At 38.1% G+C, this 19,693-nt stretch overlaps 1 protein-coding gene across 1 annotated transcript; it reads right to left on the bottom strand.

Annotated features, from left to right (window-relative positions):
- Positions 1 to 5,099: 5,099 nt before the first annotated feature.
- On the bottom strand, positions 5,100 to 10,111 carry LOC108671708. The gene is made up of 8 exons (XM_018159279.2): positions 10,032 to 10,111; positions 9,114 to 9,250; positions 8,675 to 8,897; positions 7,531 to 7,868; positions 7,192 to 7,360; positions 6,679 to 6,819; positions 5,847 to 6,226; positions 5,100 to 5,491 (listed from the first exon to the last, which is right to left on the bottom strand). Exons 1-8 carry the CDS (start codon positions 10,060 to 10,062, stop codon positions 5,129 to 5,131), a joined length of 1,782 nt encoding a protein of 593 aa, XP_018014768.2. The 5' UTR covers positions 10,063 to 10,111; the 3' UTR covers positions 5,100 to 5,128.
- Between the last annotated feature and the right edge of the window lie 9,582 nt (positions 10,112 to 19,693).

Here is a 19,693-nt window from a genome sequence, read left to right as displayed (position 1 = left end):
TATGATGATTAATAGAGCTTTGGTAACATTTCTTTTTATTATACAGCGTTCACCTTCCGACCTGAAAATGTTTCGCAGGAATTTCAGAGTGAAATAAAAAGATTTTTATGGTATATTATCACAAAAGCCTAACACTAGGAATTTCATCCAATTAAGGAATTCATGTTACTTGGCAAATAAGTTAGTGATATAACGACAAGAGTTATTTCGCACTGAAACTATTTCGAAGTGAGCAATATTCTGTCACTACGACACCTGAGTTCATAGGGCTGAAATAGAGACGACTCTATTATATCTTCATATCTCACGTAATGATACGTTCTTTCTATGTCTGATTCTGCTGATTGATAACCGTATGACTGCTCATGAAAAGCATCATGTCTGCTCACTCATGGCCAACACCAGGTTTGCTCGTGGACTGAAGGTTCTGTCGTACGCAAGGTGCGGTCGCCATGGCAACGAAGACCAAAACACAACCGCCTCTGCTTTTGCAGTATTTTTCGGAAACTGTCGAGGAATTACCCTAAGTAAGTGATCATTGAGTCGTGAACATGGTCGTCTTACAATTTGCTCATTCATAATGAGTTAAAATACAGTACTGTGTAAAGAATGTGAATACATTCAGTCGGTGCAAATTTCTTCTAAGAATTTGAGTGCTTACAAACCCTTCCCCCACTTTTAGTGCTGATCGACTTCTCTGGAAACCCGCGAACAAGCGGGGTACCGTTAATTACGTGAATTATTTTTTTCCTCTTTATAGTTTCTTGAAAACCTGGGATGAAGTGAAGCCGCTGTCAATGAAGATATAGCAAGAGATGTGGATTTCTGAGGTGACAGTCAGTGTGCGACGTGACAATGGAACTGATCGCGCTCGGCAGCTGAACTGCCTTGTAACGCGTAGTTATGAGGCGCTGTTGCGTGCCCACTGTCATCGGGGGAAAAATTGCTTTGAATTTGCATATTATAATGATTTCCATACAAATAATTTTTAGTTAATAGGAGGAGTTTGGCACCTTCATTGCGTAGATTATATATCGGTTCGCTAAGTCGAACACTACTTGTGCGAGCTGTGTTATGCAGAACTATTGATTAATGAAAGTATGAAATATGCTACATATGCCAATGAAAGCACAAACTGAAATTTAGTGTGATGAATAATTATTATCTATATAACATTATGTGGATTTTCGTAAGGTCAAATCGAATTGACGTTGCATGTATAATATGTGTAACTCATATGTAATATTCAACCAAATGGTCCAGATATTGAGACGTCCAAATAAAATTAAGCTACATTTTTGACTTGTATACATTTTTCGGATTCCATAAGGCTGTTTCCATAGGCAGATTCGACTTAAGTGTGGTGTTCTCCTCAACTAGCTTAACTCAAAATTTGCACCGAACTGAATAAATTTGCTAAATCAAAGCGATTATAATTACCCAACCGCTAACAATGGACGATGCGACTGCCTCACTCGTCTCTGTAAATTGAGAGCACTCGTCTCTGAGTCTGTCTCTGACTCGTCTGAAATTCAGACGAGTCAAATTCAGAGCTCTGCAAATTCAGAGCTTCACTCTCGAGCGCCCGGCAGTCAGGCTGCCACGACTGATCTACGTAGGCCATGAGGCGCTGTCTCGTGCCTATCTTTGTCGGTCAAAAATAGCTTCGATTTCGTGACTAATTAATAATATAATAAATAGTTAATAAAATTCAGAGCACAATGAATTTTGAGTAAATTTATTTGATGAGAACACTTTTTTTGGGTTGATTAAGTACGTAACGTTAGATTGGATGGACACTAGACCTGTGTTCGTTATGCATGCAGTTATAAGTCATTGATCAGAAAACTAGGTTTAAGAAGAAGTACGATGAGATAGTACCAGTGATAATTTTCTCGTTAGAGATACCTATTTGGTATCAGTGATTATTTTGGTGAGATTTATTGCTTCGCGTTTCTTCCTTCTTTTATTATAAACGTTAATACGATAACATTTTCGTCTATCACACATTGTTTAATGATCGACGCAAACCAAATCTCAAGTCATTACGTGTGAAAAAAATCATATTGAAATATCTTAAATGTAAAGAAATTCTAACACTATTCTAAGAGAATTACTTCAGCATGAGTAACGAAATATTTTAACCATCCAACGATCACAGATAAATACGAACACTTGGTAGATACCAGATACCAATTGCTATTCTGGCGCGCGTGGAAATTCGGAACAATTGTTATTTGGAGTCTCTAGATCAGACGAAATCTCTACATTTTCTCTAATATCGTCTTTATCTTCAGTCGGAATATAAAGTGGTTAATATCATGAAATGCTGGCTATCGAATATTATTTATAATTACCAAATATTGCCAATTATTCGGGATGAATTTTGTAAGTTCATCTGTTAAAATTATTTTAGTCACCCATCAATATAATTAGATATAAAATACTTCATTACTGAGAACAATATAATTTTACTCTTTATTAATCTCAATTCAACATTCGTTATAAAAATTCAATTGAATATTATAAGAATATTTCCTTGAATTTGCGTATAGTGAATAAATCCGGAAGTTTAACGAAATTTATATATCACTTTTTGACGAGTTTTTACACCCAACGAATGCTCATCCCACTTTCAGTAATAGCAGAAGAATTAAATCGATTATTTATTTTTGACGCCCACGAGGCTGCAAGGAGTTTAACGTAGAATCATGTAGGTATGACTAAAATAAGCTATAGCATCGCATGCAGATTGCGTTACATTAGTCGCTTCATACCATTTGTGATTAACTCAAAGAGCGCTTGTTAGTCGTGCGTTTCTGTGAGTACGAATAGTGGCTAGTAAATCTTGGTGTTGATTTATTGGTTACTTTATGGTTCAGATGGTTAGTTTCAATATTTACGTTATTATTAGATAGATCCGGAACTTCTCAGTCTTTAATCAAATTATTATTTACTGATGAAAACAATAATAGAGACGATACTTAAGGGGAGCGTCTTGGTCCGAAAAAAACTTTTTTATTTACGGACGAATCACTTCGAAATTTAATACACGTATGTAAAACGCAATTCTAAGACTTTTTTGTTCATGTGAATTTTTCGAAAAAAATGGAAGAAAACGAGGAATTCTTAGAAAACGGACAAAAAAGGGGGTACTGTAGAAATATCAGCGGGCCTAGGATTTTCAAGCTACAACATCGAGACACGTATCATTCGATGCGTAAAGACCATATCTACAAATTGATGTAGGCGTTTTTTGAAATTTCCAATTTTGTGGGTGTGGGAGCATTTTTTGTAAATTTTTCGGAAATTTTTCGATTTTACCCCATTCCACCCCCTCTTTTTGCAAAATAAAATACAAACTATAACGAAATTAGAAAAACGCCTACAACAATTTGTAGATCTTTTCTTTGCGAATCGAATGGTATATGTTTCATCGCTGTAGCTTCGAAACTGTAGGAGGAAATAGGTTTCCAGTGACAATAAGTGTGAATGTTCAGTAGAGCCCGACAAAGTCCCGGGCGCCTCGAAATCGGCATTCAACACTGCAAGGAATGAGACTAGACGATACTGGAGCTCTATTTCTGTCAAGGATGGTACGAGCGACGGCACAATAACCACCCCGTACGACTGCAGCAAGGTTACTGGAGCTGAGTGTCTGTAGACAAGTGATTTATAGTGCAATGCGGGAATTATTCCCCATCTTAAATGTGAAAGACCCCCCACCCTTTCGGGATCTGTCATGAACGCATAAATCAACGTACAGAGATGGTTTTGGTACCGTTGGATAGGTCAGAATGTCAGCTTTAAGATGAGAATAAAAACAGGAAAAGCCTAAATTGTCGATTTTGGACCAAGACGCTCCCCTTAAAATCAAGGGGCCAAGGTGGTCATATGATTGTTTTAGACGTTTTTATTCGATGCAATTCCACTATAGGAAGTTGGAAAACCGACAAAACTAATTCATGATGATTATCGTACATTCATCAATACGATGTTACCATCATAGACAGTTGACAGTTCCCGAGACAGAAAAACCGAAAACTATAAAAAAATTTCACGAAATGAAAGCTATCATTGTTTAAAATCGAAATCTACCGACTTATGAAATTAATTTACTGTAAAAATTTGATGACAATGTTATTATCTGCGCTCCACTCCTTTTGATATTCATTTTTAACCGTTTGGTACAGAAGGTTAGTTAGTAAAATCTCCACAATACATAGTTGTGCATTCTTATTATTATTGCTGCTTCCTATAAAGCGAAAAAAAAAACACCTACGTGGAGCCATATTTCAAGTGAAAAAATGTTTTGCACTTTCTGGTACGGAAAGCTGACGTACTTCTTTTGGTATAGGTTCAATGACTGCTCGTCTAATTTCATGTACTGGAAAGGTAGAGAAAGAATATTTTTTTCCTAATCCGTTTATTGCTCATCTTAATATGACAAGTAATTCGTTCTTCCGTAAAATTATTCGCCATTAATGCTGCAATTTTCAAGTGTTGCTCTACAAGATATATGCGACGCGTTGGGCAATAGTCTCAAGGAAGCAAGATTTATTAAAATCGCGATTAAACAAAACTCAGGCTCACCTCCCATATCACTCTCTTTATGCCAGGCTGGGACAGTTGTATGGTACCAGCCTATCTAAAGGTTGAGAAGTGCAGCGCCACCTCATTAGAATTTGGAGCCGTGACCGGCACTGAGCTTGGCCAGTACAGTCGCACCAAGATCAGTGATAAGATAATGCCTAAGGCAATTTGGAAACGCCTGAATATTTTCTAACGCCTCAAATTTAAAGATCTTGTAATTTCTGCATGTCTTTAAACGGAAACACCGTCTCAAGAAATTTGCCTGCATATATATCAGCTCTCGTTGGGCATGTTCCTAATTAACGGTTAATATCATTCTGCGCTGAACAATTATGTCGTTATTTGAATAGTAATTACTCATCAATAACAAACAATCTTGAGTCACCCAGTTCTGGTTGCATAATTTATTTTTACCTCTAATTAAATTATTAGAAAACAATAGCAAAAATATGTATAATATTTTACATTTTTGAAAATTAATACGAAGATATTACACAAGAAGAGTATTGAAAACAATGTTCTTTGTTTGGCCGTATCATAGGAAGCTTTCTCGCTCGTTTGCAACTTGAGTTAATTGTTGACAGCGAACGTAGTGCTTCTTGTTAGGGTTTCGGGAAGGGGCAGGGAGTTCAGAAACTCCTACACCTCCGAGGCGTTCAAGGTCCTTGAACTTGTTGCTAGCCTCCACTTCGTTAGAGGCTGATGTGGAGGAAGACATGCCCGGAGGATTGAAGAATTGTGATGAGTAATTGAACGGGGATTTTCTCCACGAAATATTATTAGTTTCGGTTCCAATTTCACCGACCGAACTTTGAGCTCTTGAGGAACCACGGCTGCGTTCTACTCCACTAATCAATTTGCTTATGGTTGAATTGCTGCTCATATTCACCGGAGATTCCTGAAAAGTTAGATTTCATATGTACTTGATTTTTCAGCAATTACTGTCATTAAAATTAAGTTAGTTTTCAATATGAAGGCTACTAAATATTTAAAAACAATATCTGCACTATGTTTCATGTTTAATCGACTAGTTGATATTAAAGTCTGCATTGTATGGTAGAGTAAAGTTGACGGTTAAGTATCAAGATAAGAACATTTTTTTCGAGGTAATTGTGATAGACCATCCGTACCAAATAAATATTGGTTATAACCGACTTGTGCCATTAAAGTTCATGTACTATCCAACTCAATTCTAATCGAACAATATTTCTGAGTTTATAGTTTCCTTCCCAAGCAAACTAAAGTGAATTTACCGGAAAGAGGCTCCTGTTGAGCGATGACGAAGGTTGGTTGCGCTGAGGAGCTTCGAGGAAGAACTCTTCGGCCTCGAGGTTTACTGAAGTTTTTGAAAATGTTTTACATTCGCTGCCATCCAAATCGGGTGTCACTTCCACTATTTGATGTTCCACGGGCACGACGCTGGACTGCAGGTCATCCGCGGGAGGAATCAAAGGATTCGGAGATTCTTCATCGAGCGTCACAGTAGATTGCAGGAACTGAGGTCCTTCAGCCTGTGTGTGACGATTGTGGATCTTCTTGTGGACGAGCGAGAAGACCAAAATCAGGAGAAGCGCTGATGCGGTCAGTGCGATACCGAGCACCACTGCCGCTGCATCACCTACAACGTCCTCTCCTGTAATAGAGATTTGCTTCATTGCTTAGTATGATTGATGATTTTTATCCCAACTGATTATGATTGAGATGAAATGATAGACATGTTTGATGTAGTCACTGTAATTCTGTACCGTTACTGTAACAGATGTTAGGGTGAGATATTTCATCGACGTTTGTTTGTACATTGAATGTATCAAAATATTTTGAGTCATACGAATAAAAGCAGAGAAGTGAATTAGCGAATTTCGAGCAAAGTCAGCTCAGAAATTAGAACATTTTATACAATATTTCAAGTTTATTCCTAGCTCATGTTCGAGTTCAAAGACACACGATATGTTAACTCAAAACTCAATTATTTACAATGAAGCACGATGTACCTACAAATTGAATCATAATACAATATGCAGAATAACATTATTTTGGTTTTAATTTAAAATTATTTATACGTGAAATGAGTTTTAAGTGACGGACTCATTTTGTTTTGAGCCACACGCAGCGTGTAGGTCTCGAGGGTGAGGGGGGCGGAGCGCCCCCTCCTGTTCACCCTCCACACCCTGATGACGTAATCTCCTCCGGGGGTCAGGCCCGTCAAGTTGAACACTCCACGCGCTCCTGAGATATTAAATTAAATTGTAATATTATAATTTAATTATCGAATTATCGTAAACATTTTGATTTAATGAACGAAAAACAACATCGTCATTTAAACTCTGGATAAAAAAAAATACTTTCACTGTTTATTTTGAAATAGAATTAATAGTATTTAGATAATAACCGCATGATTTCAATTATATTCTCGTTAAATATATCGAGAACCTAATAAAAATATGTATGCATAGTTAATGATATTGCTTGAAGGAACAAAATGCATTGGAACTGATATATACTTTACGTGTTCAATAAACTTCATGAGTTCAATGCATCAGAGTGTTGGTGTGGCGCTCCCTCACGCTAGATGGTAACAATTCCTTGTCACAGTCTCACCTGTAGTGTTATGCATCAGAGTGTTGGTGTGTCGTTCCCTCACGGTCAAGAGATATTTAGTGTCTTGGTCGTATATCTGTACTCCGCTTGCTTCTTTTATCCTTTGATTTTCTAGATGCAGTTCATCCGTTCGAAGTTCAGCAATTTGGTCAGAATCGTCGTGCTGCGACTGAGATAATTAATCAATTATTGAGATATAATTTATTTTACTCTATTTGACGATATAAAAGCGTCGTATATAATGTTATCTCACATGCTGTCATCTCACGTGCAAAGATTCAGTATTAAGTTGTTCTTGCATCGACTAAGTTAAGAACTTATTCGATTATTCGCACTTACGTTGTGCAAACTCGGTTCTTTTCCGCTTCTCGCTCTAACCCCTAGGGCATCTTTTTCTAGAGTGGTCCTTTTGTGGTCGGCTGGCTTCGCTGACACTTTATTTTGAATGCTGTTTTCTGTAATGCCTGGTACACTTTTCATCAAGATCTGCTTTAAAAACTTTTTGTTTCCAGCCGCGTTATCACCTGAATGTACCGCCGCGTTTACATCCGATCCGTCAGTGACGTTTTCAGAGTTGTCGTCGTTGTAGAAATTTGACGGTGTTAGAGCGCAAGCAATTGCAACGCTTGCCCAGCTTTGCTTCGTTACTTTGCATGCGAATTTCGATGAAGGAATGCCTGAGATAATAAAACTTTACATCATTGAAATGATAAGACAATGCACTAAACAGAAGGAGAAAATATTAAACCATGCTTTTTGGAACGGAATCAAATATTTATGCTCCCAAAAATTCAACCGTGCCAAAAAGAAAAAAAATATTATAAATGCATTCAAAGAGTGAGCAAATAATTCAAGTAAACAAAATTCATAAATTGATTTTTTTTGTGATCGTAAACGTATAAAAAAACTGAATGTTGTGCTGCAGTGGTTGCAGTTATAAATATACTGAACTGAGCTTATGCCTTTTTAAATTTAGTTGTCAAACGCCGAAAGCCCCCATAAATCAACATCAACACGACGATGAGTCTGAAACCTTGAGAATTTTCGCAATAAAACTCAAATAATGGATGGTTAAAAATTACCGGTGCGCTGATGCAGCAGTATAAACAAAAAAAATGTGACATCGCTTGCAAATGTGACATCCCCTGCAGTAGTGGAAACCGAAAAACTCAAGTCATTTAGAGCAGAACAAAATGCCCATGTGCTGCACAGCTACATAACCCTAGAACTGACCTGATTACACATCTCAACCCCAAAAGCTGGCCTGCTAACACATTCGAACCCCCAAAACAGACCTGTCTATACAACATAATCCCAAAAAACTGACCTGCCTAAACAGAAGTTTCAGATAATCACGAGTAGTTGATGAAATATCCAGTTTCAAATGAAAACTAACGCGATATCGTGGTAATAACTGATATTATTTACTAACAATATTGAATTAAATTGACGGCCAACGGAGTTACAAAGTATATACACACACCTGGAGGTCTAATAGCGAAGACACAGGGTCTGGTCTGAGATCCAACGCTGTTTGTGGCCCGACATTCAACGGAACCATAGTCTTGTATCCGCCGGATCTGGTACTTGAGACGGCCTTCCAAGCCGTGCTCCGACCGTACCACACCCGTCATGCCCGGTGGGGGTAGAGACGTCGTGGTGTGAGAGCTGCTTGGCAAGCCATAGTAGCCTGGAGGAGGTTGAGTCTGTCAAAAAAAAAGTTAGGTATAAAGAAAGAAAAATCGGGTATGTATTATTGATTAGAGATGAATCGGATTTTTCTTGTTTATTAAAACTATTAATTGTATCCATATCGTAGTTTTTAAGCTCTGAATATTTGTTTAAATTAAATTAAATATTTTTAAATTGAATATTTTTTCAATTGAATATGAATATTTTTCAATTGAATATTTTTTGTGTACCTGGGAGACCGCGTTGGTGAACGCCCATTGGAAAGTGACGTCGGTTGGATTAGCCAGCACAGAGCACAGCAACGTGACCTGTTGGCCGAGGGTTGCGCTGTACAGCACAGGTCGAGTCCTCCCACATACAGGAGAATCTGAAACAAGGTTTTGCTTTTACGATAACTTTTGCATATCCCATTATTAGGAATCGTCTCTTAACAAATCATTAACCATCATATGTGGTTGAGAATATTTTCTCGATTTTAATTTCATGTTATGATCCTATCTCGATCTCTGTTGTCAAAGTCGGATCACATTCAAAACTTACATATTAAAAAAATACCCCTTCGCAAATCAGTTGATAAAGGTTGACATCTACAGTGGCGAAAATTAATCATATAAAGTATCGAAGCTGGGGCTGTACTCTAATAATTTCAAGAATATTTTTCAATTTTTCTGGCTCAATTAGATGAAATTTACAGGGATATCGAAGTTCGATGCAAGATACACAACTCTATCTAAAGCATTCCTGATTAATTCTCAAGGATTTATGGAGCACATAAAACAATCTCATGTTGATCGGAAAACGAGAGAGTCACATCACTTAACAGTTTTTCCTTCAACTGATTCTCCGGCTATCTTCCCAAAAACCTACAATTTTCGTTTTCCAATTTGACCTTGCAAAAGAAGTCCAAATATTTCAGTTTAATAAAGCATCTGGATAATTACTTTTCCAATAGTGGACACGAAAGAAAAAAATCAATATCACTGAGAGACCATTGTCGAGTGACTTCATAGTTTATTCTTAAACAGATATAATTTTTACAACCAAATTGAAAATGTTATCTAATTAATTGTATACATTTACAGTGCTTGATGCATCTTAGTCAGTGAAACAAATTGGTGCATGGATATTCAACATTAGGTGCCACGCACATAGGATGGCGATCTCCAATGAGTTGGACATTGCCTCGCCCACAGGATTGGAGGCGGAGCAAGAAAAGTTTCCACTCCATTTCCGGTGAACCTTTTGGAGCACGAGGTGATCTCCAAACACCAAAACGCGGTCGCCAGCGTGTACTTCTTCACTCTGGAGATTTTCAGCATTTTAGCAAAATATTAGGGTAACATGGGGCAGCGAGCCCACTGCGGGTCACGGGCCCATAGCGGGTTTCTCGCTAAGTATGGCAGATATTGATCCGTGTTCTCTACCGCCGGTCGACAGTTTCACTGGGATGAAGTGTACGGATTTACGTTTTGCTAAGTGTTTTCGCCTAAATCACATCATACATTCCTCATTAGTTGCACCTTTAAACAAAACAAAGAACCACCTCGTATCAATTAAAACTTCGTCAAAATTTTAGTTTAAAAAAAGTGGGGGGCGCGCTGCCCCACGTTACCCTACCTATGAAAAATATATTTTTCCGCTAGATCCCAAACTTCGAGTGACAATTCATGGATTTATTTCTTTTAGGAAATAGCATAAAAGTTTTAACTGAATTAGTCAGTTCTGTTAAAGAACGAAAGAGGATAATTTTTATGTATTTATTTATATCCATAATGTAGGCCTTAGGATACTGCAATTTTGAAAAATTTCGGTATCGGGTTCCTGTGATGGTAGCCATGAAAATAATCAAGATAACGACAATAATATTAAATATAATTGAGTGAATATCTGCTATTCATGATGACCGATGCAAGTGAATGTATTGTTTGACAATTCTCTCACGTTGTGGAACCAAGTGATGCGGTTGGGAGGTGGGTTGCTGTGGATGTCACATCTGAAGTAAACATCGCTGCCTTCCTTGATGTGATCCGCGGACAACATCGCACCCAGAGACATCCGCACCCGCGGCGCGACTGTGAAATAGAACCATTTTAGAACAAAAATGTTGCATATTTCCCATTAAATTAGTAAATAACTCCGGACAAAAGATGGGAGTGTTTTGAAACACTTAGAGTAAATGCCTCGAGAAATTAAAGGATTTGTTTTGAAAAATGCAAAGTATTTTTAATGAAAACAGTGCACTATGATGTAATTGGAAAAAGTAATAAAATTAAGGACTGGAATCCATTTAATGAGAAATAAAAATGTTTGCTATGGTTCATCAAAATTGATTGAATAAGTAAGAATGGACATAGCATGCACCATTCGAGTAGATATGGTACAACCACGGACTAGAGATGTTTCGGAACGAATATACTAGGGAAATCTGAAAAAATGTAAAAACCGAAATATGCGAATCGCTGCAGAAAAACGGTAATACGGGTGCCGTTGAATTAAGTATAATTGCTTTTCGTATAATATAAATAAGAGAGCAAAATTTGAATTATTTTCACAATGGAAAGCACGAAAATCTTCCACCAGGCGATAAATCTGAAAATGTGTGACTTGCATTACTTCTAAAAAATAATTCAGAGTAAATCCGGAATCAGAAATATATATTTCCAAGACATCGGTAGAATTGATGCCTAATGTTTGAAAATATTTAGTAGAAGAATCTATATTGATTATTCTAATTTCAGCAGCTTGAATGAATCCTCCCGTTTGCACAGAATTAATTTTCATAGATAATATTAAAATTTTGTAATTTCATTAACGTCCGATCGCATTGGGGAATAAAATGTGAGCGTACTTCTTTGTAATTTATAATTAATACGTTAGATCTTGAATTAGTTAAACACTCACACGTGACATTCAGAAGAGAGGAGTTGGAGACTCTGACAGCAGGCAGCGCAGGGCTGTAGGCCGTACAGGTCAGGGAGGCGCCGTGGTCCTGCCATTCAACCTGCACGTCCTGCCACGACCTCGACACGTTCCTCTCCTGCAGTCAAGAGAAAAGTTCATCAGGCGCACCTTCAGTTTAGTTTGAAATAAATTTACATTACCCACAGGATTATTTAGTTCTGTAAATAACAATTGATTTCATGCACAGGATTATTTGCTATAGCTCGAAGATAATGGCAGAAATAATGACAAACACATTTCGGCAGTTTACTGTACAGTTTACTGTACAATTAACTGTACAGTATACAATTTACTGTACAGTATGCAATTTACTATACAGTATACTGTACAATTTACTCTACAGTTTACTGTACACTTTACAGTGCACACAGCCATTAAGCACTGTCATAATGTGCATGGCAGCACTGCAGCAGGGGTCAGGCGCGCAGCAGCACAACGTAATGGATAAAATGCACAGCAAGGAAATTCCCTCACCTGCTTGGCAAGAACCTTGGCAGGTTTTCCCTTCCTGATGAGTGTCCAGACAAGGACGGGGGAGGGGCGGGCGTGGGGAGCGGAGCACCAAACCTTCAACTTTTCCCCCGCGGCTACTGAGGGGGGGATGCCACTGATGTCAACCGATGACGGGGGAGCTGTGAAATAATTTGGGTTAAATGAAAAGAATTTGATATAAAATTTGCTGGATGCGCTAGTAAGAAAAGGCATACATCCGAAAAAGTATTATTTCTCACGAGGAAACAACAAATACAAGAAGTACTCACTGTTGACAAAAAGTTTTGTTGATGCCTGCATGGTAACTGCCGTGAGGTTGGCATTGGAAGCATGACAGGTAAGAGTCAGGCCGTGGTGCTCTCTTTGTACCTCAGATACAATGAGGGGAACCAACACCTCTTTGTCGGTACGGCTGGTAGATGAGCTACCGTTCGATAATAAAATGAAGTTGTGATTTTCTTGTAAATGCGAGTCGTTGGAATCCTGGCTTTGCTGCAAATAATTATGATCGTTCTGTAAATCATGTGTGTTGGACTGGAATGACATTGCAGAATTCCTCTTTCTATCCAAAAACGGATTTCTGATCAAGGATGGTTGTGCATTAGATTTCTCGGAAACTGATCGATGATTTCTTCTGTTCATGAATCCAACTACATAGGTTACTGTGGATTTTGAGTTATCATTATCGGGTTCATTAGTTTCAGTATTTGTATTTTTATTAAAAATTAATGGCTCTTTCAACTCCAGTGCCAGCGGTATGTCCAGTACATCGATTGATGAGTAAGGAAACTCATTTTTCTCGAGTAGTGCATTATTGTTCCAGTGAGACGATGCGCTAATGCTTCTTGGCATCAAAGTCCAGAGAGGCACTTGGTCAGAATCATTATTTCGGGCAATATAAGATGACGAATAAACGTTCATTAGTAGGGAACGATCTCTACCCATAACCAAAAGGTCATTTCGTGTCACCTCAGAGACCGTGTCTATATTTCTTGTCATCAATGTCGTAACTTCCTTATGAGTAAAACGTTTCTTCAGCAGCAACGCGGGTTGCCTATTGCTGTCTTCCTGTGACGCTGGACTATGGCTTCCTACATTCAAGCCTCCCGTGAGTGCTGCTCGCGGGCTGATGTTCAGCAGATAAGGCTGAACCGCACGCCTCATTTTATTGAGGTTGGACTTTATTCTTTCAGAGGAAGGTGGAGCTTCCTCAGACATTGTTTGGGGAAGGACGTGGTCTCCCAACGTCCACCAAACTCTTGGTGTCGGCACACCTGGGGGGAAGGAACAAGCTTCTTAACCGCACGACACCCGTGTGCAAGTGAAGGAGGAACTGATTCCATGTTTCTTCTATTATTGATAATTATACTTCTATTAATATTATTACCGATATTACTTACTTACTTTGATCATTATCGTAAAAAATGTTGCCTTGTCCAAACACCTGCGGAAACTAGGCGATAGGCTAACCTTTTCATTTCTAAATCATCACCCGAAGTTAACAACTAACGGAGCTGATTAGATGGCATAACCTGATTGTCCGTGCCGGGATTTGTATTTTATCATATACGATCATAGAATTATTAATAATTAGCTCGAATATTAATGAGGAAGTAGGCCATTGAGCCCGAAGCAGGTGAGCTTGACAGGCCTCGGACCAGACAATATCGTTATGGCCGGATTTTCTGATTGAATGCCTGCCACACAACTCAAAAAACATGTTAATTAATCAAGTAAAAACATGCTCTCAATCAAAAAATTACCAGTTTATAATGAAGAAATGCATACTCAGAATCAAGAGAGAGAAATTGCTCAACTGATCATATCATCATATAATAGTGATGTCGGCGCTGAATAATAGGTATGATGCGGCCTGTAGTGTACATTGTTTTTATATAGGCAAAAACGAGATCATGTTCAATATAAAGAGATAACATGATTATTGAAAATTAGATAGCATAAAAGTTTTGATTCCTTAAAAAAGTTCCTTTTGAATCAGATCATCTCCGTAATTTTAAATTAAAAGATTTAATTCTACAGGATGAAAGGAATTTAGCATAGACATTTGAATAAATTGAAAATTAAAACGAATGCTAAAATGTATTTTATAACACCCTTGATGTTATATTTTCTATGCAAATGGGAACTTCAACTCCAGCAAATTTTAGAAAAGTTGAAATCATTCTCCTTCATTCTCGTCTAATGATTTTACCGTTCAACCAAACGTTCAAATTGAAACCTTTCATTCTAGTTCGAAATATTTCTAAAACAATGTTGAATTTTCAAGCAAATATTTTAGTCATTTTTCTGAAAACTAGAACCAACAAATACTGAACAAAAAATTGAAATTCATTCATAGTCTTTGGAAAGCGGAGAGCCTCATTGTGCGTCGCCTAATTAATTTATTAATAAGGCATTCATTATGACAGACGATGAAGGCTTTCTTTAGATGAACAAGGCAGCAACTCATTAAAGATCAAGCCCCGGACATAAAAGCCCCATAGGCCTAATTTCTGCTTCTGCTTTTGAAAAACTAACGGCATGATTTCCAGCTACTCATTTGTGATTCAGGAGCTACAGGTTGCCGACTCAGACAGCGTTGTTTTCCTTGCTTTCATTTGCAGAAGATTTGAATCAATCTGATTAGAAAACAATTATACAAGAGTCTGATCTCCAGTAATTTTACAAGAGTCGTATCTTCAACAAATTTACATGAGTCTGACCTCATATAATTTTAATTTAGTCTGGCCTTCAGTAATTTTACTCAAATCTGATCTCAAATAACTTCACTTGAGTCTGACCTCCAAGAACTTTACAGAGGACGTGTAGAGCGTCGCCTGCGTTGACTGTGAGCAGCTGAGGAGCAGCTCGTCCGTCTGCGGTCAGCAGATGCAGCGACTCTGGCGGCTCCAACACACTCAGCTGTGTTGAATAATGACCTCGTGTATAATTTAATATTGCAATTTTCTATTATATGAACAGTAGATTTGACAGAATAAAGTTATAAAATCAAAAAAAAAAGACGACTAACATAAGGGAACTATAAAACGAGGCAAGTTGAACAGCTTTTATGAAGACAATATTTGAAGACTCATTCAATGTGATCCATAGGCTCTTATTAAACAAACAAAAGAAAAAAGCTAATATTCCGTCAGGTGCGTCTTTCCTGGTCAGTAAAGCGATAAATATTGAGTCAAATTTTTGTTTTATCGTTACTGTGGATGCACTTTAGGGCAAGAATGTGAATAATTTCATGAAGATGGACAAAACTTTATATTATTTTCTTTCACTCCAAGAATAGCTTACCTCGACTCTGGTGGTGTCGGAGGGCGCGTGTAGGTAGTCGACGCGACACTCGTACTCCCCGGCGAGATCAGCGGTGACGCGAGGCAGCAGCAGTCGAGCGGGCGGGTCAGAGCGGAACGAAGCTTGCAGGCTCGGCTCGCGGGACGAGTGTTGCTGGCGCCCGGGGTACCGCGCATCGTATCTGTGGAAAGCCTGAATGTTATTACAAATTTAGGATTACATTTAATATATGTTTAGTATTTATTTAGTATTTTATTTATTTAATATATATTTTATTTTTAGTATTTAGTTTAGCATTTAGTATAATGGAATATTTTATAATATATTGAATATTTAACTTGATTGATAGCAGCAGCAGGGATTGAATGGAAGATTACTTGGAGATTGTATAAATGAAAACATGTATAGTTGACAAGAAATTGATTCCGTGTTTATCTGATATTAAATAATTCTTTATTGTAATATCTGTAAGAGAACGACAAGGTAGAACATCGATGACAAATATAACACAATCGTTAATATCTAGTTCAAAATAAATATCTGTGAAAATAAAATAATTTAGAAAGAAAAATTGCGACACGCTTAAGAACGCAAAAAAGTGCATAGTGGCAAAGAAATAACAAATCGGGTTCCCGATCCGTTCGAGTTATGAGACAGGCTCATCAAGTTGCCATCGGAAGGCAATCCCAATCTGCCGGGCGATCAATTCACACGACGATGGCTAATGGCGTTTTGATGGCCTATGCTCGGGACAAATTACGTCCCCAAGCCTGATGCATCGCTGAGCCGTTGTGCAGGAGAGGCTTCTGAGCTCAGTCCCCGGCGCGATGGGCTTAGGTTTTCAGGAGCCTTTTCTTCGATTGCTGTCGAAACTGACCAACAACTTGTCGAAACTGAGCAACAACTTGTTGGAACTGATCAACAACTTGTTAAAACTGAGCAACAACTTGTCGAAACAGACCAACAACTTGTCGAAACTTACCAAAAACTTGTTGAAACTGACCAAAAACTTGTCGGAACTGACCAAAAACTTGTTGAAACTGACCAAAAACTTGTCGGAACTGACCAAAAACTAGTCGAAACTAACCAACAACTTGTCAGAACTGACCAACAACTTGTCGAAACTGACCAACAACTTGTCGAAACTGACCAACAACTTGCCGAAACTGACCAACAACTTGCCGAAACTGATCAACAACTTGTCGAAACTGACCAACAACTTATCGAAACTGAGCAACAACTTGTCGAAACTGACCAACAACTTGTCAAAACTGATCAAGAACTTGTCGAAACTGTCCGGTGATCTTCTATCACCATCTAGGTTATCATACGTCACTCTCTTATAACATGTTCTGTACCCACATGGTAGAGTCACGCCTAGTGACGTCATCCCTGTTAAGGACTATATATAGCCAGAGCAGTGCATCGCTCGTCAGTTGTAGCGGTACTGCCTAGCCGTCATCTTGCTAGCCGCTCCTCCGGCACATACTTGTGCTGTACCTGTCAATCCCCGTCCTTCTGTACTCACCGAGCCACTTATTCATTATAATAGTTCTAGCGTTAATCGTGTTTCACTTGTCCTGCCTTAGTCACACTTGGAACAATAGTACCCAGACCCTCAGTACAAATCCATCAGGTGGTCGCAGAAATAGACACCTGACAAAACTGATCAAGAACTTATCGGACCTGACCAAGAACTTGTCGAAACTGACCAACAAATTGTCGAAACTGACTAACAACTTGTCGAAACTGACCAACAACTTGTCGAAACTGACCAACAATTTGTCGAAACTGACCAACAACGTGTCGAAACTGACCACTAACTTGTCGAAACTGACCAACAACTTGTCGAAACTGATCAACAACTTGTCGAAACTGACCACTAATTTGTCGAAACTGTCGAAACTGACCACTAATTTGTCGAAACTGACCACTAACTTGTCGAAACTGACCAACAACTTGTCGAAACTGATCAACAACTTGTCGAAACTGACTAACAACTTGTCTGTCGTAACTGACCACTTTCATCATCTACATTCTAGATCATAAGCGCCGCCTCCATTTGTAAATAGTGAATTTATTTGCTTACCATAATTGCAACTACATATTAGGCCTAAAAGTGACCGATAGTGACTCACAGTAAAGACGAGGATAAAGGCATAGCAGTAGCCTAACAACTCTCCAACCTACCTCCGAGGTCTCGAGCGACTCACTCACCCCTTCCATTATCATTACTATCGCCCTCACCATCACACCATCCTTTCCGAAATAAAAAAAATGAGAATAAAAAAGTGGCCCCCATGTATGTAAAGAGTATATAATACTTTTTTATTTTTGTTTTCAACTACTGCAAGAATATTTTAAATATTGTGAATAAGGAATCATAATCCACACCTAACTCCATACGACCGAACAATCCAACTAAGTCCTGACGGGTCTTCTCTCATCCTCATTCAACCCCAATCCAAACCCAAATTTTTAAAACGATCCGAATTATTCGAATTGTTTATGTTTCGTCTTCCTGTTATTTTCATTTATCCTATCTTCTCCTGGCCACACGGCGACAGTTTTTGCTTGTTCCTAACTACGTATATAGTGACACCGCAGCAGCGCGTTTTGATAGTACGGCGCGTGCAGCAAAGATTTTTTTAAGAAAGAACATTTAGTTGAATTACGTCTCTATTTAATAACTTAATTGTTTTCTTGAAAGAACAGGGCAGGGTGGCCCAGTGGTTACAGTTCAGAGTACCAAGATTGGAGAATCGGCGAGGAGCCGGGCGATTAAGAACAGCAGAATTGTAGCAGTGAATTGCGAGTTCGAGACCGCAAAATGCTGTGAATGTTCTGCAATGTTAAGAATCGGTGATAGGCCTACGGCCTAATAAACGCTCAAAAAGCTATTATTACTATATTATATAACATTCCCACATGATCTGCTCTCACGTGTAGAGTGCGTCGGGGTGCTGGTCGCGGTACCACAGTATGACAGCCACGCGGTCACCCGGTGGCGGTGCAACACGACACGGTAGCGATACGCTCCCCCCCACCACACCCTCCACCGCAACCACCAGCTCTTCGTCTGTTCAGGGGATAGAATAATATTTTTAGTAACAATTACATCTTCAAATATGAGTTAAGTAATTAAATATCGATTACAAAGCTAAATAGAAAACACCACTACATTGCACTTATTACACGATCATAAATTAAAAATTTGTTAATATCAACATTCAGAAAGGCGAAGAGATCTAAAGATACTATGCTATGAACATCAAAAATGGCCTAGATATTTATAGATGTGAAGTCTCATGATGGGTAATTTAGACGTTGAGCCCACGAACAAATGGTTGCTTTGATTTTGTTCTTCATTTCAAGACCATTTCAAAATATGGTTCAATGAGGAGTTGTTTACTTTTGAGTGAGTTTCATTTCGTATTTAAAGGCATGGTGTTGGGGAATAATATTAATATTATAATCTATGGTCCATATACCTGTTTGAGTCATTTAGATTAAAAAACTATCTCTGCTCTGAATTCTAAACGTAAAATCTATTCGTGCACACTGATTGTTTTTCTTACAAACCTGAGCTTCGATGTGTAATCAGAGTGTTTGGTATCCGTTTACTAGCAAACGTGCCGCTTTATCCGATGATGATCTTTATGAGTAATCTTATCACATTCAATCGCATGCCCAATTTTGGCTCAATAAATAGTAAATCCTAATATTAATTTAGGTGCGTCAAGTGGCATTTCCCACCGCATAACACATTCAGAGAAGTAGCGAGCACAAATTTTGGGTCCCTATGCTAAGAACTTCGCGGTTAAATCCCGTGAGAATCCAGCACATGCATTGAAAAAATAAATAAATATAAAAATCATTTTTTAAAACCACGTTTTTCTGGTTTTTACAAAACTAAAAATAATGAAATAAAACAAATAAAAAATTTTTAGGAAACACGTTTTCTTAACGGACAAAAAAGAAAAACATTTACTCTTACATAACATTTAAGTTATGTAAAATGTTATGTAATGTTATGTAAGAGTAAATTTTT

Source organism: Hyalella azteca, unplaced genomic scaffold, assembly GCF_000764305.2.
Source record: "Hyalella azteca isolate HAZT.00-mixed unplaced genomic scaffold, Hazt_2.0.2 contig7713, whole genome shotgun sequence".
Taxonomy (NCBI): domain Eukaryota; kingdom Metazoa; phylum Arthropoda; class Malacostraca; order Amphipoda; family Hyalellidae; genus Hyalella; species Hyalella azteca.
The sequence above is the reverse complement of the archived record's forward strand: the minus strand, read 5'-3'. Positions and strand labels throughout refer to the sequence as shown.